This window comes from Taeniopygia guttata, chromosome 36, assembly GCF_048771995.1.
Source record: "Taeniopygia guttata chromosome 36, bTaeGut7.mat, whole genome shotgun sequence".
Taxonomy (NCBI): Eukaryota; Metazoa; Chordata; class Aves; order Passeriformes; family Estrildidae; genus Taeniopygia; species Taeniopygia guttata.
In genome coordinates this window covers 4,244,444-4,271,453 of record NC_133061.1, presented here as the reverse complement: position 1 = coordinate 4,271,453, position 27,010 = coordinate 4,244,444, and the positions used below count along the sequence as shown (strand labels likewise).

The following is a 27,010-nucleotide window of genomic DNA, read 5'->3' as shown; positions in this document are numbered from 1 at the left end:
GGGAGTGAATGTAGTGACAGGGCCATGGCCAGACCCTCATGTTCTTCAATCCCACATAAGGTCATTGGCAGGGGCAGGAGAAGGTAAAGGTATCTTCCCAGCATGGATCACAGGGAACAGGGATCACCAGGGCTCTTCCCAATCTGGGTTCTTCAATGGAGGGTTAAGCTGGAGCGGTGCATGAAGCTCCTCCTGCAGTTGGGGCACTCACAGGGCTTCCGTCATCGGTGGCTCCGTTGGTGTCGGGTCAAGTGAGAGCTCCGGGTGAAGCTCTTCCCGCACTGGGGACACTCGTAGGGCCTCTCCCCAGTGTGGATGCGCCGGTGGCTGATGAGGTGCGAGTTGCGCTTAAGCCCTTCCCACAGTCAGAGCAGAGGAAGAGCCTCTCCTCGGTGTGGACCCGCTCATGCAGGAGGAGATTGTAGCTGGTGTGAAACCTCTTCCCACATGTGGGGCACATGTAGGGCCTCTCCCCAGTGTGGATGCGCCGGTGGGTGACAAGGGTAGAGTTTTGCTTGAAGCCCTTCCCGCAGTCAGGGCAGCGGAAGGGCCTCTCATCCGTGTGAATCCGCTGATGTTCAAGGAGATGGGAGCTGGTGTGAAACCTCTTCTGACACTCGGGACACTCGTAGGGCCTCTCCCCAGTGTGGATGCGTTGGTGGATGATGAGGTCGGAGCTCCAGCTGAAGCCCTTCCCACACTCCCCACACTCGTAGGGCCATTCCCCAGTGTGGATCATCTGATGTCGCTTCAGACTTTTGCTCCGCCTGAAGCTCTTCCCACACTCCAAGCACTTGTGGGGCTTCTCCCCATCGTGAAGCTTCTCAGGGACCACCAGCTCTGAGCTCTGGCTGAAGCTCTGCCCACCTTCCTGACCCAGAGTGGGCCTTTCCTCCTCAGAGCACCCTGGGCTGGGTTTCCAGCCCCTCCTTGTGTGGGATCTCCGGGGCTTTTCCTCCCTGTTGGATTCTTGCGCTGTGGAGTTGCTCAAAACGGCCTCTTCCATGAGGTTGTGCTGCAAAGATTTGTCCTTCCTGGTCTCCATCATCAGCTCCTGCTCTGGGGTAGGAAGGACAAGGAGAGGATGGGATTTGCCTCCGTGCCACAAGGAAGGGTAAGGAGATCCCCCCAGTGCATCCCCGTCAGCAGAGCGTCGGCAGCGGGGCTGTCCTGCATCCAGGGGCCAGGCTGGGCCGGGAGATGGAACAGGAGAGAGGGGGAAAGGGGCACTGACTTCCTCCTCACCTGCCTCAATGTCCCAGGGCATCTTCCTCTTCCTCGCAACCTTCTCCTCCATCTGGCAAAGGGCTGGGGATGAGAAATTCTGTTTTGGGAGGAAAACAAGGGATGAGCACATTCAGTATTGTCCTGGGTGGAAGGCAAACCAGGGAGAGAGTCTAAGCCAGAATCACAATTGAGTAAGAAAATTAAGATCAAGGCAATGATACAGAAACACTGGCTTAATCGGACAGAGTCAGGATATAACCTGACACCCCGTTGCTCAGGGTGGTGGTAGCAGTCTGATGAAATGGTGGCTGCAGTCCGGCTGGAGTGATGAAGGTGATTCTGTCAAAGCGGTGATCCTGTAGAAGGGTCTGGTCTTCCTCTGAAGGTCCAGTGGTGGTTATGGAGCTCTTGTCCTCTGGGAATCCAGTAGGCAAGGTGGTCGTGGTGTTGCAAGGGTGAGATTATATCCAGGTAGGAATGCTTGGTTCCTCCCCCTGGGCGGAGCATCCCACAATGGGATGATGTAATTTTATCAGCCCTGCAGTGACACTCAATGGCCCATTAACAGAAGATGGCCCCTGGAGGGCGTTATCAGGGCTGAGCCATGGAAGAGATAAAGAACACTGCCCCACCTGTTGATAAGAGTTTATGGAGATGGTGACTGAAAACACTTTTGGTTACATCTGACACTGTAACCTGAAACAGTGAGGCAATCCCTGCTCGGGGTGGGGGGTGAACACCACCCCCCTTACCCAAACTGGCTCAGGTGTAAAACCCCCACCCTGGGAAGGCCACGCACACAGGGGACAATGTCACCCTTGCCCTGCCCCAGGGGGAGATCTCTTTCCCCGTCACTCCATTGCTCTCTCCCCTTTTCTCTTTCTTTCAATCTGTCTCTCTACCTCACATTTACTGTTCAATAAAATCCACTTTGGATTTGATCTCCTTAGCACCTTCACTGGGGCAGAGGCATCTCTCTAAAAATTTTATTAACCAGATTGCGACATTATTTTGGCACAGTGAGTTCAGGGCACTGCTGTCTGACCCCAAGTGCCTTTGACAACAGCATGGGTCCCTCCTCTGAGGAGGTTCTGCCTCTTTCTGGAGGAACTCTTGGAAATTTGGATGCAGCTTCCTCTGAGTGACTTTTGGGAGAACTTATGAGGAAAATGGCTGTTGTGGGTGGCCAGGGTAAAGAAAGTGTTTTCTTGTCCTTCCTTGAAAAGTTTTTTTAAATAACTGGAGAAAAGGGAACAAATTATTCTAGCAAGACTGACAAGGATCATTCACCCCAATGTGAGGAATTCTAGGCCAATAAATTCCTACGAGAAGCCCAGTTCAAGTAGATAAATTCCCAAGTAACTCCCGAATTCACAGCTCTGGGGACTTTGCCAAATATGAGAATCATTATTTTCTTCATTTCCATCACCTTTGTGACAGCTACACAGAGCTTTCCCTTCCTTTTAATAATCTGTATTGGGCCAAATTTCCACTTTCCTTTTATCAGAACCTGCCAGCAGCTGAGCTGGAGCTGTGCTGGAACTGATGAAACTTGGATTTGCCACAGAATTGCTTCTATTTTCAGTTTATTCATGTTTGGGATTTGTTTGTGTTTCCATCACAAGTGACTTGTGGGAAGAGCAATTCTTCCTCAAGGCATTTTATGGAGGGTTAAGTTTGATTTCTGCTGAGTTTGTTTTGTCCAGTGCTCAGGGGATGCTCAAGGGCTCTCTGGTTTTGGTTTGGCCCTAATTTTCTTCTGATTTGTCTTTATCACTTAAAAACACCTGAAAAATGACTAAAAAGAGTATTGACCAGAGATGTCAAAAGTCCCACCATTTAAGAGGTATTTGAGGTGGGATTTATGGTCTGGGAACATATTCTGGAGGATTTGTGGGTTCATGGGGGATATCTGGTAGTATTCTCCATATCTTTGCACTCCAAATGCCAAGGTGGATTGCTCTGTCACCTCAAAATTACTCAATGCCACTGGAAACACCTCAATCTTACCCCAAAATTACTCAATCCCACCTCAAAATGGCTGGTTCCCACCTCAGTCCCATGCCAAAATTACTCAATTCCTCCGCCTGCAGGGTTAGATGGGGTTGGAAGGAGATTGAGAGAAGATCCAAATTTGAGGTTTTGGGATCACGATTGTATGGGGCTGGGTGGGTGTGATTTATTTTGATAATAAATAAAACTATCAGAATTATTAATTTCTGTCCCATTCATTTTCTGTCAGTTCTGGTTTGCTTTTCAGAGTGCCGCCTTCTCAGCTGATTTTGTTTGTGACCTCCTATCCCAGACTGAAAAGCAAGATGTGTTCTATTTGCCATCTGTATGGCAGTTGTCCTGTGTTAAGTGGGCAGTTTTTCCTTATCTCTTCCACAATCAGTGTCCCCTCAGGGGGGACATCTGCTGATAATGGGCTATTGAATATCACTGCATGACTGATAAGAACTGTAACATCCCATTGTGAGATGCTCCGCCCAGAGGAAGGAGCCAAGCATTCCTACCTGCATCTAGTCTTGAGATTCTGGCCCACCAACAAAGCTTTTTCTGTGCTGGATTTCTCAGAGGAACAGCTGCCTCTTCCTCTTCAGAAGAAGACACCCTTTTCTACAGGATCACTTCTCCAACAGAACCACACCTGACACTGCAGGAGGAATGCAGCCACAATTCCAATTGGACTGCGGCCAACACCCTGTCCAACAGAGTGTCAGGTTGTATTCTGGCTCTCTCAGTGTTGTTTTTGTCCACTGAATTGTTCATATTTTCATTTTCTTTCCTAATAAAAAGCTGTTTTTCCTGCTCCCATATTTTTACCTGAGAGCCCCCCTTAATTTCAAATTTATAACAATTCAGAAAGAGAATTTTTCCATTTCAGGAGACGCCCCTGCCTTCCTTAGCAGACACCGGTCATTCCAAACCAAAACACCTCCTTTCTCTCCTGCCTTCCTTTGCCTGCTCTGTTTCTCTCTCAGTATCTCCATTGACCCAGGGCAGCTCCCACCAAAGACCCTGTCCTGATTTAATTCCCAATCCATGAGCTACGACAACCGCGGGTGAAGTTATGAGGGCTGGCAGTGAAATGTCCCTGTAGGATCCTGCTGCACTTGGCTTTTGGCTCTTCCATAAGAGCTTTTCCTTCAAGGGCAGGAACATCTTTTCCTGGCTGGGAACTGGAATTCCAGCCCCTGGGAGAGTGTGCCATGGATCCCAGAGGGGCATTCCCGAGGCTCCCAGGGTGTGCTCCTGCCGTGTCTCCCAAGGAGCTGTGCAGGGCAGGGGACAAGGTGCAGCAGCTGTGTTGGTGCTGCAGTGCCACAACAGCCCCTGGTTCCAGGAGTTTCCGCACTGCCAACAGCGGTTCCTGGGATCCATGATGCCCTGCTGTGTCCCCATGGATATTTGGTATCATGAAGTTCTTCAGTGTCACAATGGCCACCTCACTCCATGAGCTTCTGCAGTGTCCAAATGGCCTCCTTGGATGGGCAGTGTCACCATGGACCATTGTCTCCATGCAGCCCCGCTGGGTCACCATGGACTCCTTGGTTCCATGAGGTTCTGGGGGTGTCTCCATGGTCTCCTTGGATCCACAGTGTCACAATGGACCACTGAATCCACGTGGCCCTGCTGTGTCACCATGGCCCCTTGGTTCCATGGGACCCCAGGGTCACAATTGACTCTGCTTCGTCATCCTATGGGAGAGAACTGTCCTTCTCCTCCAGGGGCCTATGGCCAAAACTGGGATTCCGTCCCCAAATTTCCTTATATGCAAAGATTGTTCCCCAATGAAATCTGTGAATGGAAACAGGTCTGGCTGCCTTGGCCACCCAGGGGCCACCTCTCATCTGCCTTTCAGACACTGAGTCCGTGTGCTTTTCTTGCTTAAAAAGCATCCATCTCGACCAGGCACCCATGGCCAAAATTTGGGATCTGCCTCCCAAATTCCCTATATACAATTATAGCTCCCAGAAAAATGATGCCAGGAATCACAAGTCTGGCTGGCCTTGGCTTCCTGAGGTCTGGCACTCATGTTCCTCTGAAACACTGGGGCCCTGTGCTTTCCTTCCTAATGAAAAGAACTCTTCTTCCTGTCCAGGCACCCATGGCTAAAACTGGGATTCCACCTCCAAAACTCAGTACATCGAAGGATTGCTCCCAAGTGAAAGCTGCCAGGACGGGCAGGTCTGGCTGCCTTTGGCCCCTTGGGGGCTTCTTCTCATCAGCTTTTGAAATACTGGGGCTCAGTGCTTTCCTTCTAATGGAAAATAACCTTCTTTCTTCTCAATGTGTCTGTGGTCAAAACTGAGATTCTTCATCCCAAAATCCATATATCCAAGGATTTCCCCATGACAAGAGTTTCCAGGAGAGACAGGTCTGACTGGCTTGGCCTCACAGGGGCCACTTCCTCCTCTCCTCTCCTCTCCTCTCCTCTCCTCTCCTCTCCTCTCCTCTCCTCTCCTCTCCTCTCCTCTCCTCTCCTCTCCTCTCCTCTCCTCTCCTCTCCTCTCCTCTCCTCTCCTCTCCTCTCCTCTCCTCTCCTCTCCTCTCCTCTCCTCTCCTCTCCTCTCCTCTCCTCTCCTCTCCTCTCCTCTCCTCTCCTCTCCTCTCCTCTCCTCTCCTCTCCTCTCCTCTCCTCTCCTCTCCTCTCCTCTCCTCTCCTCTCCTCTCCTCTCCTCTCCTCTCCTCTCCTCTCCTCTCCTCTCCTCTCCTCTCCTCTCCTCTCCTCTCCTCTCCTCTCCTCTCCTCTCCTCTCCTCTCCTCTCCTCTCCTCTCCTCTCCTCTCCTCTCCTCTCCTCTCCTCTCCTCTCCTCTCCTCTCCTCTCCTCTCCTCTCCTCTCCTCTCCTCTCCTCTCCTCTCCTCTCCTCTCCTCTCCTCTCCTCTCCTCTCCTCTCCTCTCCCTTAGAAACACTTGCCCTCTGTGCTTTCCTTCTTATACAAAAATCCATCCTTATGTACGGAGAAATGGCAGAAACTGGGATTCCACCTCCCAGATTCCCTATATCCAAGGGTTGTTTTCAGACAAAAGCTACCAGGACAGAGAGGTGTGGCTGCCTTAGGCCTCTGGTGGCCGCCATTTATCCGCCCCTGAAACACTGGTGTTCTGTGCTTTTCTCCCTATGGAAAAGGACCGTCCTTCTCCCCTGGATAACCATGTCTGAAAGTGGGATTCCACCTCTAAAATTCCCTATATCCAATGGTTGCTCCCAGACAAAATCTGCCAGTACCATCAAGTCTGGCTGGCCTTGGCCTCTGGTGGCTGCCCCTGCCACACTGAAGCTCGGTTCTTTCCTTCCCATGGAGATCACTGTGACACTGTAAGCACCTCATGGAACCAAGGGGATCATTGTGGCACCACTGGAGCCCATGGAACCAAGGGGCCATGGTGACACCGCGGGGCTTCAGGGACCCAGAGACCATTATGACTCTGTGGGGTCTGATGGAACCATGGAGACCATTCCAAACCTTCAGGGCCTGGTGTCACTGAGGGGGCATTGTGACACCTCAGGGCCTCCTGGAAGCGAGGGACCATTGGGACACTGTGGGGCCGCATGGAAGCGAGGGAACACAGAACAGGTCTGGCTGGCTTGGCTTCCCGGGGCCACCTGGCAGGTCTGGCTGATGTTAGGAGGCCAAGGGCTGCTTCTCATCAGCTCCTGGAGCACAGGGGGTCCGTGCTTTCCTTTCTATGGAAAATAACTTTTCCTCTTTTCAGATGCTCATTGCGAAAACCGGAATTCTCCCTAAAAAATTCCTATATGCAAGGGTATCTCTCAGGAGAAAATCTGGCTGCTCTGGTTGGCCTCTGGTGGTCACGTCTCATCCCTCCAGGAAACATTGGCACTCTCTTCCTCCATTCCCGTGGAAAAGAACCGGCTTTCATGTCCAGGGCCCATGGCCAAAATTAGAGTTTCGCCTCTAAATTTCCATATATCCAACGATTGCTCCCAGACAAAAGTAGCCAGGACAGATAGGTCAGGCTGGTCTTGTCCTCTGGTGATTTTCTTAGACTCTGAGCTAAATGTTTTTATTTGAAAACACCTTGGAGAGGGCCCAGAGATCTCCCAAGGTGGGATTTTGAGGTCTCAGGCACATGACCACTGCATATGGACAAAGGAGCTCTGTGCTCTGTGCTGCTGTGGTGGTTTTACATCACAGAACTGATATCCTGAGAGAAGCTGCTAGCAGTTTCCTCCGTGTCTGACAAAAAAAACCAATCAGTAATTAGCTTTGAGAATTGACATTCTGTTAAACCACTAAGCAAACTGCAGACACCTCTGTGCAGACCCAAGTTGAAGATGAGAAAGCCTGGCTGGGTCTCTCTCCCTTCTGGCCCCAAAGAGGTGCCAAGGCTGGCCCAGCCCCGTCTCAGCCTTCTGGCCTGGCTGCTGAGATCCTGGCCCTGCCCCAGCGCGGCCCAGCCTGACACAGCCCCAGCGCAGCCGCTGCAGAAACCTCCATGGGAAAACAGCTCCGGCCGCAAGGACCGAGCCCGGCCGGGCTCACGGAACCATCTGCAGCCCCGGGCAGATATTGACTCTGCCAGTGCTGCCATCCTCCCTCCAGTGAGAGAAAAGGACACAGGGCAGGCACACAGAGGGGAAACGTGAACACACTGAGGTCAGTGAAGAGGAAGTTGAGTCCCAGATGGGAGGGATGAGGAGATGCCCCCTTGATCTTGGAGCTGAAATCCTCTGGTAAAGCTGTGGAGAAGGATGTCATTGACACATCAGTCTCTCTTTTTCCCTATAAGGCATTGAAAAAAATAGGGAGATGACTTGTTTCAGCAAAGGTCTCCATGCTAAAGTAAGCAAATGTTGAAGTAGCTGAGATCCCATGAGAAGTTTGAACATTGAAAGAGAGAAGAGTGATGGGACCCTGTGCCCTCAGGGAGAGTAAAAGACCTCTGTTCCCAGATATGAAGATAATTTCAGAAATAGATGAAGAGAATTTTTGCTCTTGAACAGCTCATCTTTAAACCAATACCCCATAAGTTGGCAAGGCTCATAAACACAGCTGTGGGAAAAGCTGTAAAAAAAAATGGAGGGACTTGACAATAAGAGGTTTTTCTGAGCAGCTTCTATTCATGGAAATGAAAAACCATGAGATAACTGTTTTCTTGTGGATAAGTCTCCATTACATTAACAAGAGGAACTTCTCTCCCTAAGTGAACCGCAGAAAGACTATTCTAGAGATGGTAAACTGGCTGAAAATACTGGGTTTTGTCTCTTTACATTGTCGGGTTGAATGGAGAGAGGAAATGTTCTGAAAGTTTTCTTCTAATTCTTATTATTCATTCTTTTAATTACTGTTAGTAAACTTTTCTTTACACACTTTTAAAGTTTTGAGCCTACTTTGCGTTTCTTCTTAATCCTACCCCGCAGCAGGAAATGAATAAGTATATTCTAGTGTGTGCACTGGTAATTAACCAACACTGAACCCACCACACTAATTAATGCATTGGCCAAGAAATCTCTAATTGGCAAACAAAAACCACTACAGAAACTTCCGGATCAACTGCAGGAGAGCAGAAGGTGATCAAGGCAGAGCCATGGTTTGTCAGGACTTGCTTGATCCTGATGAGCCCCGTAGTGCATTTGGAGCTGAGCCCTGGAACCTCAGGGCCTGAAAGGAGATTGCACAAACCTTTCCAGGAGTCAGAATCAGAAGAAAACTCCAAAGTGCCTCAAAACATTAATGGGACCCACTGAAGTCCATCCCCAACAGAGGCTCCTCATGAACTCCTTGGAGGAGAGAATTGGAGGCCAGGATGGCACAAAAACCTCCCAGAGACTCAAAATGGCACAAAAACCTCACAGCGTGGAAAGGAAAATCCAAAGTACCTGAAAAAAGTTGAGTATCTCAAAGTATTAATGAGCCCCACTGAGTGTCAGTACAAAGCTCTCAAGGGACTCGTTAAAGCAGATAATTGGGGCCATGATTGCACAAACCTCACACAGAGTCTGGTTTAAAAGGGAAACACCAAGTACCTTAAAAGAACTGAAGTACCTTGAAGCATTAATGAGCCCCACTGAGTGTTGTTACTGACAAAGCCTCTCCAGGGACTCATTACAGCAGATAATTGGAGGCCAGGATTGCACAAAGTTTTCAGAGACTGCAAGGCAAAATCAAAAGCCAGAGTCCCTTGAAAAACCTGCAGTTCCTGGGAGCATGAAGGAGCCCCCAGGGCCATTCCTGACCAAGGCTCCCCAGGGACTCCTTCCAGCAGATCCTTGAGGCCACTGGGATGTGGGCTAGGGGGGGATGCTGAGGGCAGGACCAGGGGGTGACAGTGCCCAGCCTGGCTGGGGCTGTGCCAGGAGGCCCCAGGGCCTCAGGACAAGGTGTCTCCTCCCAGCCCTTGGTGGCACAGACCCTGCTGTGCCCCAGGGCACCAAGACTTGGCTTCTCTTTGTCCCCACCTGTCATCAGTGCCTCCAGTTCTCTGCTCTGCCTGGGGCCTGGGGACACTTTCTCAGTCGTGTCCCTCAGTGGGACCCATTAAAAGTCCAAGAAACTTTGGAGTTGGATTCTGACTTGGAGTTCTGGAGAGGTTTCTGCAGCTCCCTCTCAGGGCCTGATGTTCAGGGCCTGAGCACAAAGCCCCAGAGGGTCATTAAAGTCCTTGTGCTGTGTCTGTGCTGCTGAGCTGGGCTGGGCTCCTGGCACAGAGGGTGATCCTGGTAACCAAGCAGAGCTTCAAAAGCACATTTCTCTTGCTGAGCAGCTCTTCTCCCAGCCCAGCAGGGCTGGGGCACTGCCTGCAGCCAGCCCGGGCACAGCACAGAGGCACAGAGAGCTTCAATCAGTCAGGGCTGGGAAGGGGCTGAGAAGTGCCTGGGGCAGAATCACTGCCAGCCCTTGGCACAGGAACCTCTGGCTGCAGGACAGTGCAGCTGCAGCTCCTGGAGAGATCTCCTAAAGCTGGAACATCCCAATGCCCACAGACCCTGTGAGTACAACTCTGAGCATTTCTGGTGCAGGGCAGGTGAAATGCTCATAAAGCTCTGAGATGCTGAGGGGTTCTGATCACTCATAGAATTTTTCCAAGACAACGATTTTGATAAAAAGGAGGAAATTTCCTAAGACTTTTTATTCAGTTTCCTATTATTGGAGAGTGACAGGGAAGGGGGGTAAATATTAATGGTGGTTTATGAATTTTTACAAGTGCATGAGATATCCAAACTGTTAGTTTTAGTGCTCAGTAGGTTCACAGGATATCCCTAATGTGCTTTCAGCCACTCTGCCCATGGACAGCAGCAGCAGCACCTTTACTGGAGCCATCAGGCTCAGTCTGACCTCTCCTTTTTCCAAGCTGCAAACAGAACCTGCCCCAAGCCAGTGCCCTGCAAACAGGCAGGGTTCTGTCAGGCCAAGGAGAGTGCACAGAGATTTGGGGTCTGGGAGTGCTGGCAGGGAGAGATCAGGCACAGGGAAACACCTGCAGGAGGAAAATCTCCAGGAAGCAGAGAAAAGATCAGGGAAGGAGAGAAAACAAAACCCAGAAATGCTGAGGCAGGGAGAGTTTAGAGATGTCCAGAGGATCCCCTCCAGTGCAGCCCCTCCCTCTGCACAAGCCCCCTCCCTCCTGTCCCCCAGCCAAGCCTCTGCCCTCAGGGCCGGGGCTCCAAGGCGTGCAGCCCCTCCTGTGCAGGCAGAGCTGCAGCAGAGCCGTGGGGCAGCTCTGCAGCCCCGGGCCCAGTTCCCTCTGCAGAGCACAGGGCTGGGAGCAGCTGCCCGGCACTGGGGGCTCTGGCAGGGGGCACAGCTGGCTCAGGGTGACACAGCTGTCCCCAGTGCCCGGCTCTGGGCAATGCTGGCAGTGCAGCCAGGGAAGGAGCTGCATCTCCCTTCATCCAGTGCCATCAGAAGGACACTTGGAAGTCTCCCTGAGATTTCAGTCTAAGCTGGGAGCTTCAATGCAGGGTGCAAACCTCTCCTAGAGCATCTCTGAGTTATAAGATTCATGGGGAAATGCAGATGTGTTCTGACACTGAAAATGCTGCTGGGTTGGTGAAATGAGCAAGGTGAGTCCTTGGCTCCAAACGTGGGGCTGAGCTGTGGTGGATCCATCTGCTCACAGCAGTACCTGGTGAGCTTAACAGAGAACTTGGGAGTGTGAACATCCTCCTCTTGAGATAAGTGAAAGCCCAGAGAAACTCCAAACAGAATGAGGTAACAGACCTTCTTCCCCCAATCTCTGCTCATAATTTTGCATCAGACAACCCACTCTGTTCTACCACAGGGCAGCAGAAATGCTGAGCATTTCTGATATCCAGGAACACCATCAGAGATAAGGGGGAGCTTATCAAGAAGACCCCAAACATCCAAAACACTAAAGACAATGTCCATGTGTGTCACAGAGGAGGGTTTATGTGAAATGTCTTTGATTTTCATTACACATATCTCCTCTCTCTTCACTGTCCTTTCTCCATGACCAGGTGCCCATGTGCAGCCACAGCAAATGTCCAACAGCAGCTCCATCAGCCACTTCCTCCTGCTGGCACTGGCAGACACGCGGCAGCTGCAGCTCCTGCACTTCTGCCTCTTCCTGGGCATCTCCCTGGCTGCCCTCCTGGGCAACGGCCTCATCATCAGCGCCGTAGCCTGCGGCCACCACCTGCACACGCCCATGTTCTTCTTCCTGCTCAACCTGGCCCTCAGCGACCTGGGCTCCATCTGCACCACTGTCCCCAAAGCCATGCACAGTTTGCTCTGGGACAAGAGCACAATCTCCTACACAGGATGTGCTGCACAGCTTTTTTTTTTTGTCATTTTCATCTCGGCAGAGTATTTTTTCCTGACTATCATGTGCTACGACCGCTACGTGTCCATCTGCAAACCCCTGCACTACGGGACCCTCCTGGGCAGCAGAGCTTGTGCCCACATGGCAGCAGCTGCCTGGGCCAGTGCCTCACTCTATTCACTGCTGCACACAGCCAATACATTTTCCCTGCCCCTGTGCCATGGCAATGCCGTGGACCAGTTCTTCTGTGAAATCCCCCAGATCCTCAAACTCTCCTGCTCCAAATCCTATCTCAGAGAACTTGGGTTTCTTGTGTTTTCTATATTTTTAGCATTTTGTTGTTTTGTGTTCATAGTTTTCTCCTATGTGCAGATCTTCAGGGCTGTGCTGAGGATCCCCTCTGAGCAGGGACGGCACAAAGCCTTTTCCACCTGCCTCCCTCACCTGGCCGTGGTCTCTCTGTTTATCAGCACTGGTGTATTTAACTACCTAAAGCCTCCCTCGATGTCCTCCCCATCCCTGGATCTGGCCCTGTCAGTTCTGTACTCGGTGGTGCCTCCAGCCCTGAACCCCCTCATCTACAGCCTGAGGAAGCAGGAGCTCAAGGCTGCAGTGAGGAGACTGATGACTGGATGCTTTCAGAAACATTAAACTGCTGGCCAATTTCTACAAATCACTTGTAATAAAAGTCATCTTTGATACTTCTTGTTGGTTTAGTTTTGAAGGTTCTTTTTCTTTGTTTTACATTTTAATGTTTTCCACATTAGAAAGAGATGTCATTGTGCCATTTATCCTTTTGTTTCTCTTCACCTTTCCTGTTGCCACAGACTCTGTCAATGAGGGGCTGTGCACTCGGTGTCTTTAAAGGAACTAAAGGATTTCCCAGCAGACTTTTCTGCAGAGATGCCCTTTTGTTGCCTTCTCTGGAGCTGCAGCAGCAATGTCTGTGTGCAGAGCTGGGGGCAGATCAGTGCTGGCACAGCAGCTCTGGTCCTGCTGGCCACACCATTCCTGATCCAGGCCAGGAGCCATTGGCCTTCTTGGCCACCTGGGCACACGGCTGGCTCATGTCCAGCCTGCTGTCCATCAGTCCCTGCAGGTCCCTTTCTGCCTGGCTGCTGTCCAGCCCCTCTGTCCCCAGCCTGTAGTGCTGCAGGGGTTGTTGTGGCCAAAGTGCAGGACCCGGCACTTGGACTTGTTAAACCTCACCTTGTTGGGTTTGGGCCCTGGATCCAGCCTGTCCAGTCCCTGTGCAGAGCCCTCCTACCCTCCAGCAGATCAACCCTCCCAGACAACTTGGCGTCACCACGGTTCCATGTGGCCCCAGAGTGTCCCAATGGTCTCCATGACTCCATGAGGCCTCCCAGTGTCACAATGTCCCTTTGGTTCCATGGGACCCCTTGGTGTCACAAAGTCCCTTGGATCCTTGGGCCCTGCAGTGTCACAATGTCACCGTGGTCCCCAAGGCCCTGCAGTGTCACAGTGGATCCTTGGTTCCATGAGGCCTGGCAGGGCAGCAATGCTCTCCTTGGTCCCACAGTGTCACAGTGGCCTCTTGGTCCCCAGGGACACTGTCAGTCTGTGGTGGTGGCGGCACAACTTTCCCTGGGAGTGTTTTGTGCTAACGGGCAGAGCCACGGGAGCCCAGCACACACACACACACACGGAGCAGCTCGGCAGTGAGGACACGGGAGGGCCCAGGCATGGAGCTCCAACGAGGGTTTATCAGGGTCTGACGCTCCAGGGCTCTGGGGGTTAAAGACAAAGACAAAGGAGGGTTTAGGGTGTAAATACGGGAAAAGAGGGGCTGGAGGAGAGCGTCAGGGATCTCAGGGTTTAGGGGTGGTACACAGGGAAAGGGACTAATAGGGAATGGCAGGGTTGATAGGTGGGGACATAAACCAATGGGAAAATAGGGAAGGGAGAACTTGCTAGAACATGAACATATCAGGGTAAAAGGGGTAGGAAAGGCCAACGGGCCAATGGGGACAGAACTAGGACAAATTAACACAGTGCTGCTGAGCTCCATGGGGGAAGTTTCTGTCCTCACCCTGAGCTGTGAGGAATGCCCAGAGCCTACGGTGCATTTCTCCAGGGGATCGCTTTTGCCCTCTCCCCAGTAAGCTCACAGGCCTCCACACACACACACTGGAGATGTCTGGGGCCATTCATCATTTCTCTGCTCTCAGCACTGAGGCAATGGACTCTGGCACTGCTCTGAGTTCAGGCCCGTGGCAACCACCCCTGGCCATGGGGCTCCATGGAGCTGCTCTCAGGAAACCCCCCAAGAGCTGGGGAGTGCCCCAAAACTGCCTCAGGAATGTGAGACACCCCAGCAGCTCCTCATGAATGTAGACTATTCAAACACTCACTCAGTAATGGGCTCCCCCTATCTTAATCATCCCCAAACATTGGCTGTCTCATTCCAGACCTCACCCCACCTCCCAAATGCCAACCTCTACCCATGCAACCCCTCCTGGACATCAAGACCCCTTCCCAAGCTGTACTTCCCCCATTTCACACCTCCTAATCCCCATCCCACCCATCCCGCTCCACCCAATTGTCATCTCACCCCTCCTGATTTGCATCCCACTTTGCCCAATCCCCTTCCAACCCAATTTCACCCTGAGAGGTGGTGGAATCAAGTAGTTTTGGGGTGCGATTCAGTAGTTTTTAGTGGCACTGAGTGGATTTGAGCAGACAGATCAGTCCCTCTCATCTTTTAGAGTGCCAAGAAATAAAGACAACTAAACCAAATAGACCCCAAACTCCCCCATATCCTCACAGATATCTCCTGGAACCCAAGATTCCTCAAAACACAAGTAAAATGTGAGGCTTTAAATGCTTTTGATGAATTTGTTGATTTTAACCCCAATTTTCTTTGTTTTGGAGGGAGGAAGACAAAAGATAATAAGAGGCAAAATAAAATAAAATAACAGCAGCCACTTCCCTCTGTGTATCAGAGGGAATGTGGGTCACGAGGGCTCTGTGGGTCCTCTGATGGGGATGGAGCTGGAGCAGCGCACAAAGCTCTTCCTGCAGGTGGGGTTCTCGCAGGGCTTCCCTTACCGGTGCCTCCACTGGTGCCGGGTAAAGAATGAGCGGTCTGAGAAGCTCTTCCCACACCGGGGACACTCGTAGGGCCTCTCCCCGGTGTGGATGCGCCGGTGGGTGACGAGGGTGGAGTTGTGCTTGAAGCCCATCCCGCAGTCGGGGCAGCGGAAGGGCCTCTCCTGTCTGTGAATCCGCTGATGTACAAGGAGATGGGAGCTGGTGTGAAACCTCTTCTGACACTCAGGACACTCGTAGGGCCTCTCCCCAGTGTGGAACCTCTGGTGGACAATCAGGTTGAAATTCTTCCTGAAGCTCTTCCCACACTCCGAGCACTTGTAGGGCCTCTCCCTGTCATGAGGCTGCTCCTGGACCACCAGCTCGTATCCCTGGCTGAAACTCTGCCCACCTCCCCGGCACAGGGTGGATCTTTCCCCCTCAGATCCCCGTGATCTGTGTTTGCAGCCCCTCCTCCTGTGGGATCTCTGGGGCTTTTCCTCCCCATTAGATTCCTCAGCCATGGAACCGCTCAAAACAGCCTCTTCCACGAGGTTCTGCCATGGGGATTTGTCCTCCCTGCTCTCCATCCTCAGCTCCTGCTCTGGGGGAGGAAGGACAATAAGAGGATGGGATTTGCCTCCGTGCCACAGGGAAGGGCAAGGAGATCCCCCCAGTGCGTCCCCGGCAGGAGGGCACCGGCAGCGGGGCTGTCCTGCAGCCGGGGCCGTGCTGGGCTGGGAGATGGAGCAGGAGAGAGGGGGAAAGGGGCACTGACTTCCTCCTCACCTACCTGGGTGTCCTGGGCCATCTTCCTCACAGCCTCCTCCTCCATCCAGCGAAAGTTTGGGAGTGGGAAATCCTGGTGTGGGGAAAAGACAAGGTGTGAACACCTTGGGGTGGGGATTCCCCCTGCCCAAAACCATTTCCAGAAGCCTCCAGGTGTCCATAAAAAACTCCAAAAATCACGAGTGGATCAAAAAGAGCCATCAGGAGTGTCCCATTTCCATTCTCATCCCTCTGGTGTTCTGGTGTCCCCCGTCTCAGGGCTGCTGGAGATCCTCGAGGGTCCTGGGGATCCCCCTTCTCCAGGGTCCTGCTTAGGGATGCTGGGGGGGTTTTGCAGTACAAGGGTCCCCCTCTCCAGCCTCCCCCCGGTCCAGGCATTTGGGGGTCACCTCCTCCCCATCACCCTGTCCTGGTTTAGGGCAAGTTTGGGAGAAAAACCCCAAAGGGGGTTTTCTAGAAAGCAGATTCAAGCGGCCTCTCCCCCAACCAGTTTGGGAAAAGATTTCCTAGGAGAAAAATTTAAAAAAACTGTTTATTTAACAGGCAAAGCATTCACCAGCACAAAACATGAACAATATTAAACAATAAAACCTGTTGTTGCTCCAAAAGAGATGACAAACTCAGAAAGTCCCTCCGTGGGCTGTAGCTCGGCTCACTCAGGCTCTGATCAGTCCCTCCATGGCCCAGGACCAGCCCGGTGGGCCACAGGTGTGAGCTGCCGGTGCTCTTCTGGTGTTCAGTCCAGAGCAGGTTTAAACAGCTCCAAAGAAAAAGAAAAACCACAGCCCAGGGAACTTCTCTGCCTCAGCGAGCTAAAAACTAACTAAAAGCAAAGGAGAGCTCTGTCCTGCTGTCTGTTGGCAGACAGCTGATAGCTCAGGTTTAAGTTTTTCTGTTCTGTTTCAGTGTGCAGCTTCTAGCTTTAGATTAAGTGCTCCTGGGATCTTTTCACAGGGTGGTGAAGACAAAACAATCCTGTTCTAGCTGGAGAGTCAAGGACAATCTCTTCAAACTTCAGGCCCAAAGCACAAACAACAGGAAAAGCATAAGGCAGGCAAGCAAGGAGAATAAAACTTCATAATTTGAAGCTATTAACTGGGCAGTTAAATCCTGTATGCAAACGGACTAACACTTATAAAAATGTGAGAACTCATGACCAAGCCCTCTTTTGCTTCCATCTCGGAGCCATCTGGGCAGAGCCCCGACCATGGCTCCGGTACTGCCGGGGTGCGGCCTTTGAAGGCACTTCAATAAATATCCACTTTATTCCTCTTGCCTCCGTCTGGCCTCTGTCCCAGCTCCTTAAGGCATCTCAGCAGCCCAGGAGCCGGAATGTGGAGGGGTGAGTGCAGTTCCTGAAAACAAACTGCGCGCTTCTTCCTCCCCCTCTTCACTCTCAGAAGCAGCCCTGAAGGTGCAGAACTCATTTCGGGGCCAAACGGACTAATGGGGGTTCGAGCATCGTGAGGTCACCCCAGGACAGGCCCTGCCAGGCTCAGGGGTCCCGTCCCCGCCTCATCTCCGGCTGCCGGGGGTCCCCCAGCTCCGGTATCGCCCCTTCCCCTCTGCCGCCCCGGGGGTCCCACGTTCCGCAGCCCCGGCTCTCACGGGGATCCCCAAAACCAATGTCCCGCCCTGTCAGCACCGGGCCAGCCCCGCGTGGTCCCCCGGGACCCTCCGAGGGGCGATCACAGCTCCTCTCCCCCCGAAAAAGCTCCTCCTTGGGAGCCCGGAGGGATCCGGGGCTCGGCATCTGCCGGCTCCGAGCGCTCTCCAGAAAAATCCTCCCGGAGACCCCTCGATAGAGCCGGGGCGAGCTCGGCCTCCCCCTGCCCTGCGGCTCGGGGCTGGGGCGATGCTGGCGGGGCAGGGGGTGCTGCAGCCCCGGCGTGCGGGCGGTGCGAGCGGCGGGATTCTCCCGCTCCTGCTCCCGCCGCTCCTCCTGTCCCTCCTCCTCCTCCCGCAGCCCCTCCGCTCCAGCCCGGAGCTCCCTTTCCCAGCCTCTGCCCGCGGCCCCGCAGCCCCGGCTGTGGGTGGGGCAGCCCCCGGCCGGCCCCGGGGCGGGCAGGGGGCTCGGGGACCCCCCCGGGGCGGGTCCGTCCCCCCGGCCCGAGCCCCGAACTCCGCTCCGGGGCCGCGGGGCGCGGCGGGGCCGCCCGGCAACTGGTGACTCATCGGCGAGAAGAGCTCTGGTTGGCTGGAAATTGTTCAGCGCCTTCTCTGATTGGCTGGAACTGTGAGCGGCGCTGCGCCCGGCGGGTGTCCCGGGGAGCTGCGGAGGCCGGGCCGGAGCCTTCTCCTATTTCTTTCTGTCCCTCTGAGACCTTTTCCGATTTCTTTCTCTCTCTCTGAGATCCCTTTACTATTTCTTTCTCTCCCTTTCTCCTGCCCATTTCTTGTTCCGTTCAATCCCTGTTCAGTCAAATCCGCAGGTTGCGCTCCCATGGTCTCATTTGTGCCTTCGCTGGGGCAGAGGCGTCTCTCCCTCCCGGGATCGGAACCCGCGGGCAGGCTCCGTTCCCACCCCAATCGTTCCGGGATTCTGTCAGGGACTCGCTTCCCTTCCCTCCCTCCCTCTGCCTGCAGCCGGGAATGTGCTGGGAAATGCCCAGCAAAGCCACCTTTGCTGCGTGCTGCAGGAGCCCACGGAGCTGCTGCACCTTGTCCCCTGCCCTGCACAGCTCCTTGGGAGGCACGGCAGGAGCAGCACCCTGGGACCCTCGGGAATGCCCCTCTGGGATCCATGGCACACACTCCCAGGGGCTGGAATTCCAGTTCCCAGACAGGAAAAGATGTTCCTGACCTTGAAGGCAAAGCTCTTAAGAAGGGGCCAAAAGCCAAGTGCAGCAGGATCCTACAGTGACATTTCACTGCCAGCCTTCATAACTTCACCTGTGGTTTTTGTAGCTCATGGATTGGGAATGAAATCAAGGCAGGGCCTTTGGTGGGAGCTGCCCTGGGTCAAGGGAAACACTGAGAGAGAAACAGAGCAGGCAAAGAGAGGCAGGAGAGAGAGGAGGACACAAACACAATCAGCTGAGAAGGTGGCACTGTGAAAACAGAACTGCAATGGACTAAAAATTAGTGCGACAGAAAGAAATAATTGTGTAATTTCTTATCAAAACACATTTTCCTCCCTTTTTCACCAGCCTTGTCCTGGTGTCATTCAGCAGGGCTGTCAGAAATTTCTTCATTCTGAGTGAATGTTCCAGGCTGCAGACACAAGGAAACAGGGAATGGGGATTTTCCTGCTCCTGGGGAGTGAAACACTGATGAAAAATTAAACCCTACAATTTTAACAAATATTTGTAGAGAATGGGTATGCTTATTTATAACGCTGTGGACGCATGTCCATTAAAGGGCAATAAGTCCTGACATACGTCCACAGTGCTATGAATAAACATATCCATTCCCAACAAACCTTTATTAAAATTGTAGGGTTTGATTTTCATCTGTGTTTCATTATGGCGAGCCAGGCAGGAGATTTTCTGTCCTCGCAGGGGCAGGGGGTAGAACAGACCTCCTTGGCACACCCCGGGGAATTTCCCTGGAGGGGCTCCGCTCTGCCTGGCTTGCCACCTGCGGAGACAGCCAAGGAGCGCTGGTGTGCGATAAAGGGCCGGACTGAGAGGGCCCTGGGGTGCCAGAGCAGCACTGCTGGGCAGTCCCTCAGAGCCGGCAGGGCCCGGCCTCGCTCCTGGGCCTGAGTGCCCGCGGGGAAGGGAAACAAGCGGAGAAACGGGGCTGAGGACGTTCACTGTGTTTAAAGGCGGTGATTTGTGTGCATTTGAACAGTGGCTAGACGAACTGGGGGGGTTCCTCTGCCCCAATGGTTCGGGCTTGGATTCCTGGAATTTTACTGTGTGCTGTTATGCTGTGGTGTGTTGAGAAAAGGGGACACTTTAAGAGATACCACCAGTGAGTTTCCCAGTGAGTTTGTGTGATTGTCCCCCACATTATAGTATTTTAATTCTCGAGAATATATAGTTGTATTTATAGAGATTTTAAGATATTTTTTGCAACAAGTGTAGCATTTTATGCAGAACAGCTACACTATAATGATTTATGTTTAACTGTAGCAAAACAAATCAAAGGAATTCCAAGAATTGCTCCCTCACAACAACTTAAGCCCTGACTGTCCCTGAATTTGAGATAAGGACAGGGTTCTGTGTTTGTGGGCATATCAGAGTTTTTGCTGTAACAGGCACAGCCTTTTGCAGGGCAACGAAATAAGTGTCAGTAGAAACAATGCTTTAATTAGATTGTGCGAGAAGAGAACTAGAAAAGACTGAGATTTTGTAAAAGAGAGTTTAAATAAAGGAAAAGTGCCAAAGTGATAAACGGAATAGCCTGCAGGCAATTCCTGGGAGTTGTTGGTGCATTAAGAGGCTGGCACCTTGTATGAGTACTATTACAATGCAGAGTTTGTGAGAAGGGCTAGTATTGCTGTTCCATGCCCCAAGTGTCAATTGAAGGCTCCTAATCAAGCCAATTCAGAACCTGAGATCTTAAAGCTTATGTGTAAATGATCGCATCTGATACCTGCGACCTGGAAAGTCTGTGTGTGAGAAAAACTGAAAAAAGACCATGAGGCTTGAGTAGAAACAAAATAGTATAAGCAATAAAAACTAACCAAAGCAAAGAGGTTCCCAGAAAGCCTCCAATAAGGGCAGCTCAAAAAACTAAAGGATTTATAACACCTTATTGCAACCAATGCTGTTTTAAGACAGGAAAGCAAATAAGGTGAGGTCTTGTATGGTAATAAGTTTTTTCACCTCCAAGAATCATCCAAAATGTCAGAGTAAAAAAAAAAACAGAGCAAAGAGAAAGCAAATAAAATGTGTTGCTCAGCATGCCGTGAAAAACGCCAATCACATGGCTGTTAAATTTTTAATAATAATAACATGGTTATTAAAATAGTAATACAATTAGAGTAATAAAAATTCAGAGTTAGGACAATTACAAGACAATAAAAACCAAAGACTCAAGGATGTCCAGATGCTCTCGGGCACTTAAGCCACAACAAGCATACCTTGTGAACAAAGGAATCACCCCTAAAACTACACTATTGCATATTCATATATCCTTCATGGTTATGCATACATTCTATTTAAAACAAGAAACTCTGCCTGTTATATGCCAACTGTTTCCTTTAATCCCCATGGCGTCTTCCAGTCTGAGCAAGACCTGAAGAAATTAGCTTCTTCTGAGAAGAAAACCATAAATTCCTCTTCCCTGGAAGATTTAGGTAATTTGTGAGGGTTATGTCAAAGCGAGTAACCCATTCCTTAAAAGAAAACCCATATATACAGTTTTTATTTTAACTACTAAAGCTTCATTTTAAATACAAAACTACATTTGCCATACTATTAAAATGTTAATACAGCACTACTAATCAAACGAACATATGTGCATTTTTCATCTTGGGCGTCTGGTGGAGTATCCCCGGAAAGTGCCCATCTCTGCAGGGAGCCACGTTTTTTCAATTGTAAATTAGGTCTTTCTTTCTCTGTCATCTGTGGCTTCCAGTCTTTCCCGGCTGGGTCTTCAGGTCTTTTAAAACTTTAAGAATCTTTTTCTACAAGCACAACTGACTTCATGTATGTTTTATATAAGCACGAATTATTCCATAACATATATTACAATGGGGCTGCAGAGATCCCCCTGCAGCTCCATGGGGATGCAGAGATCCCCCTGCAGCCCCTGGAGGAGCCAGGCTGGAGCTCGGGGATGCCTGAGAGGAGGCTGTGACCCCGCGGGCAGAGGGGCCCCGCTGGAGCAGCCTGGCCTGGCAGGACCGAGCCCGTGGCACAGTGACCCACGCTGCAGCACTTGGAGGGGGCTGTGGCCCAGGGGATGGACTCGGCTCGGAGAAGTTCCTGGAGAAGTCTCGGCTGGGAGAGAGCGCAGGGTGCAGCAGGGAACGACTCCTGTCCCTGAGCAGAGGGAGAAGCCGCGGGGGATGAGCTGAGCACGGCCCCATTCCCTGTCTCCTGCCCTGCCGGGGGAGGAGGTGCAGCTGGGAGCAGGGAGGCCTGGGGAAAGCTGCATTTAAGGCTCTGCACTGACTTCTCCTTATCCTGCTCTGAGTCTTTGGAGTTTTCTGCCAGAAATCTCTCCCCTCCCCCGCTCGCCCACAGGGCTTTGGGCAGGTTTCCCTTTTTGGGGGAAATCAAAGCGAAGCACCGATGCACTAATGAGGAGCAGGAGAAGGGAGGCTCCCGGGCTTCCCGCAGAGGCGGAGGCACGGAAGACGCAGGGCCGGGAAAGCCGTGGCGGGAGGTGCGGAGAAGTTTGTTTGTGTGGGCAGCTCAATCCCGCCTCGGGCCCGGGCCCGTCCCGGGGCTGTTGCTCATCTCCGGCTTTGCCCTCACGCAGCGCGGGGGGCCCTGAGAGCGCGGGGCGAGTCTGGGCCGTGCGCAGAGCCCGCCCCCAGCTCGCTGCCATTGGCCGCTGGTGCCGTCAGTCGCGGTTGCGGCGCGCTGATTGGTGGGAGCGGGGCGCAGCACGGCCCCGGCGGCGGGCTGAGGGCGGCCGTGGGCGGGCAGCGGCGCCATTGGCGCCGGGAGCGTCTGTGCGGGCCCGGGAGCGGCGGCAGCGGCCGGAGCGCGGTGAGGCGGCGTCGGCGGAGCTCGGAGGCGGCCCCGGCGCAGGTGGGAGCCGCGCTGGGTTCTGCGGGGGCTCGGGGCTGGCTGCGGGCGGAGGGGGCGCCAGGGGGCTGCGGCGGGTCGGTGGTGCCGTGTCCGGGCCGTGCTGGCCCCGGGCTGAGGGCGCGGCGGGAGCGGCTGCCCGCGGTCTCCTTCCCGCCGGGGCCTGGGCAGGAGCCGCTGCCGGAGCAGCGCTGGCTCGGCCCGGCTGCTGTGGGTAGGACAGAGGGGGCTGCCCCGCGGCCGGGAGCGTGCGGGGAAATTCCCGTCGCCGGAGGTTTCTGTGGCCGGAGGAGAGCGAGGAGTCCTGTAAAAGTGACTTTATTGCCGAGCAGGGGGAGAGGCCGTGGGGCATTTGCCGTGCGCTCTCTGCCATGGTTGTAGTCCGCAGCCTCCTTTTTATCCTCATTTTCCCGGCCGCATCTCCCTCTGCCTTTGCCCACGGGCTGAGGTCCTTGGAAGGTTCAGACTTCCCGATGCGCCTGCTGCCTGTCCTCGTTAATATGCACCCTCCTTTTGTATACCAGCCGATATTCATGGCTCTGTTAAGCCTTTGTTCTTCTCCTCGAAGTTTGGGAATGTAGCGGGACTTTGAGTAGCTGTGTGGGTCAATTTTTGACATTTATTGGAACTGAGGGTTTCTCCCGTAGCTTCCTTATCTACAAGTGCCTGGCTCTCTCTCCAGGCAGATTCACTCCTTGACTCTGTTTTGTTCTTCCCGGGTCCTCTTTGGTTTTGGGATTATTCTCGGTGCCCTCATTCCCTATCCTTTTGTAGCCCTTTGTGGAGCAGGAGGCCTGGCTGCCGCCTGCATCCCCTGGCTCAGCTGCTGGATGAGCTGCACTGCCAAGGTGTGGAGCATGGTAAAAAGATGAGAGTTGCTGCAGCACAGAAGAGGAGAAGCAGCATTCATGTAATCCCTGGTGTGCCGGGGCGCCACGAATGTGTGTCCCATTCCCATCCTTTCCCTGTTTGGACCAATACATAAACTGCTCTCCTTTTTCGTTTGTTATCTTTTTCAGCACTTTTCCCTTGTCTGGTCTTTGCCAACAGCAGTTGGAGCCATTTAGTTTTGCACAAACTCCCTTTTTTTCTGCTCACAGATAATCTGATCTCATCCCCTGGTGAAATGTTGTGTTCCTCTTTCAGTGGATTGGTCGGCAGGAAGGTCAGGAGCTGGAGCTGTCTGGTTGGTTCTTCTTTTGAGGACAGCTTTTAATCTAATGATGCCATTGAAATTATAAATGGGTTCTCTGCTTCCTGATATGAATTGGTTTGGGTTCCCTGTGGCTGGTCCATGGTGTTGTAGGATTTGTTCTGGTGGCCCTTCATCTTTTCCCCATTTTTGGGTGCTCCCTGCAGCCAGGGCTGCATTAATTGTTCGCATTTTTCTAATTACATCATCAAATACTTGAATTCCAACTGATTTCCCTGGACTTGTTCTAGCAAAAGCCCCAGTGCTCTGATACACCCTGTACAGCACAGACAGTGGCAGCAGATGTTGGAGTGGGCAGGGGGATGATCCCCCCCTTATTTTAGTGAAGTTTTCACAACATTCTCCATTTGCTGTTTCCCTTTGCAGCCTCAGCCATTTCTGTTTCAGAGTCAGATCCTCACCATGGGCTCTGCCTTCAGCCATGCAGATTCCATCTGTGCAAGCAGGCAGAGCTTGGGGTGAGGGGCAGAGGGAATCAGCCAATTCCTGCCCCAGGCCAGAAGAGCCAGGTACCTTGTCCCCACTCTGCCTCAGCAGAGTTAATTTGCATTTCTAAAGCTCCTCTCCTGGGTGCCTGGAATGCAGCTTCTCTTCCTGAGCAGCCTTTAGCAGCTTCACAGCTGCACCCCCCCCACCAGCACATCCTGCTACTTTTTTTTTTTTTTTCCCTTCAAATCATGTATTTATGGTTTGTGAGTTAAAGGGTCACCTTTAATTCTCTTCTAGTTTTGCAAAATGCGGCCTAAAGAGGAATGTCGAAAAACCCAGGCTAAAATTTTTCTATCTCTTAGAGCAACACAAAAAAAGCCACAATAAAATTCCAAGGCGATTCAGTTTTTTCTACTTCTCCTCGAAGTAAAAACCCATTCTCACATCCCTAACCGAAACCTAACCGGCAATATAGAAGTAGGAATAATACAAAAAAATACTCTAATGCTCTAAACTTTGCGTTGAAACTGCAAGAAAAAGGAAAACTCCACCAATATGTTTCGTGTTAGAGTAAAGGCATTCCTTAATTCTGGCCAGGATGTGCAACAGAAATCATTCCATCCCCACATAGCCCGGGTGTGCAGAGAAAATCGTTCCATGACACATGGGTTTTACTCGATTTTCCCCTAAATTAATACAGTCTAAAGCAATCTAAATCCACTGGTTTAATGTTCTGTAGTTTCAAGTTGTGCAGATTTCTTTGCTTCAGCTGTTAATGAGGTGGGAAGTGCTGGATTTCCTTCTCAGCCTTTTGCAGACCAGGTGTCTGCAGCCCTGGCAGTGTCTGGGGTAGGTGTTGGTTGCTGTTTGCTGCTGAGGTTGATGTTTTGCTGCTGGGTGTTATCTTTGTGGGTATCTTTTGGGCCATTCCCAGTGTGTTGAGATGTTAAACTCATCTCCATTGAGTGGTGCAACATCCCTTAACAAAACCTTTAACATTTCTTTCCCCAGGGCCAAGGCAAAGCAAGCCTGAGTAGAGAAATGAAAGGTTAACAATGTTAAAGTCTATGAGCTGGTGTATTTTCCATCAATGCCATGGCAGGCAGGGCAGTGTGTGAGTGTAAGTGAGAGCCAGAGTGGAATTGTCCCGTGCTCTTGCCCAGCAGCTGTGGCAGGGCAGGCCCAGAGAGCGCTGAAGCTGCAGCAGTGGCAGCAAGGGCTGTCCCCGGTGGCTGGAGCTGCCAAAGGAGGGTGGCCAGGCCGAGGATTTCAGCAGAGGATGTGTGGGCCGATGTCCTGCTGGGATGTTGGCAACAGCAAAGTGCCAAGGCAGGCTCTGTGCCAGCCCAGCTTCCTGGGGCAGAGATTGCACCAGAGACAGGATTCTGGCCACAGACTGCTTTAAATGTGCATCCCTTATCTCCACCCTGCACTAGGTGGAGAATTCCCAGGGTAAGGAATTCCTGAGATCAATTCCAAGGGGAAATGATTGAATATCTGCCCTGGGTCTGGCTCTTCTTCTTGCCCAAGCCAATGGCAAAAGCCGTACCCATGGCATCTTGGTTTCTATCCCCAGCTTCCAAAGGTGTTTCTTTCATTCCCCTTTCATTCTTTGTACCCAGCCTGAGCTCTGGGGGTGCCAGGGGTTCTGGAGGTCCCATTGTATTCCTAAAGCTGCCATAGCCCCCTGGAGGATCTTTCCTGTAAAATGAGTTCTGCTGTCTGTGTCTGTTGCTTCCACAATGCCTTTTATATTAATTACTCCTTTTAGAAATACCTTAAGAAGTGATCCAGTGGCTGCTGAGCAATCAGAATTGCTTTTGCCCCCCTGTTAGGTGAGATGGTGTCACCAGAAGATATTGAAGCCTTCCTGCTCAGGGCATTCAGTGCCAGGCTCTTACAAGCACACACAGCTGTGCCGGTTGAGCTGACCATGGGGGGTAACCTGGGCTTTGTCTGATTCCCTTTCCTCAATAACAGCATGTCTTGGAACTCTTTTCCCTTCTGCTGCCCTTGAAGAGCCATCCCCAAAGACATTTTCTGCCTCAGGCCAGGCAATGTCTTCTGAATCTCCCCCAGGCTGGGTCTGGAGCTGTGTCACTTAAATGCAGTGCTGGGTTTCTTCCCAGCCCCTCTGGAGGCTGTTCAAACAGGAGGCTGGATTAAACCCTTCCCCTGTCCTCAGTTCTGAATCCTCCTGTGCCACTGAACAAGTTTCACACTGTAATAACCGAGCACTGCTCATCCATTGCGAGGCTCTTTTGGTTATCAAAGCTTGAACTTGATGGCAGACTGGAACAGTTGGAGATCCTGTTGTCATCAGGTTTTGGGCCTCGGTTCCTGTTGAAGCTGTGGCTGCACAATTCTGCAGGCAATGAGGCCACTTTGGCCACTGGGTGAAACTTGTTGGCCCAGGAATTCCTTTGGCATGGCCCTGTTGAACATTCACCTACAATTCCAATTTATTTTCTGAGTCTGGAAGAGCCACAGCTGAGGCATCAATATTTTTGGTTGTTCATTTTCTCAGGTTTTGCTCTCTTTCTCCTGTCCATACCACAACATGGAGGCTGTGTGGGGTTAAAAAGTCCAGACATTTGACACAAAGGTACAGCAGCAATAGCCTCTGTGTCACCTTTTACAATATTACAATGCCATCATCAAATTCCTTCCTAGATAATTACAATCACAGTAGGAAGAGAAAAAAATTAGTTTAGTTCAAATTAACCTCCCACAGCTCCTGATTGAACAAATGACACCAGCTCAGCTTTCCCAGTTATTCCCTTAATAATGAAAACACTCCTTTACAATGTTCCCCCCTTAGGTGTAAGATTCAGAGTGGATGGAGAGGCCCCTGTGTCCATCAGGAGATGCCTGCTCTGGATGCAGACCCAGTCTGGATG

General features: G+C 52.0%; 2 protein-coding genes across 2 annotated transcripts in view; one reads left to right on the top strand and one right to left on the bottom strand.

The window, feature by feature from the left end:
- Positions 1-27,010, bottom strand: part of LOC140681477 (uncharacterized) — a 472,703-nt gene that overhangs the window by 95,455 nt on the left and 350,238 nt on the right. The window contains 3 exon segments of the mRNA XM_072921312.1: positions 208-349; positions 352-867; positions 15,274-15,347. Of these exon segments, the coding sequence (XP_072777413.1) occupies positions 208-349; positions 352-867; positions 15,274-15,347 (732 nt within the window).
- LOC140681464 (olfactory receptor 14J1-like) lies at positions 11,700-12,632 on the top strand. Its single transcript, XM_072921296.1, has one exon. It carries the CDS (start codon positions 11,700-11,702, stop codon positions 12,630-12,632), a length of 933 nt encoding a protein of 310 aa, XP_072777397.1.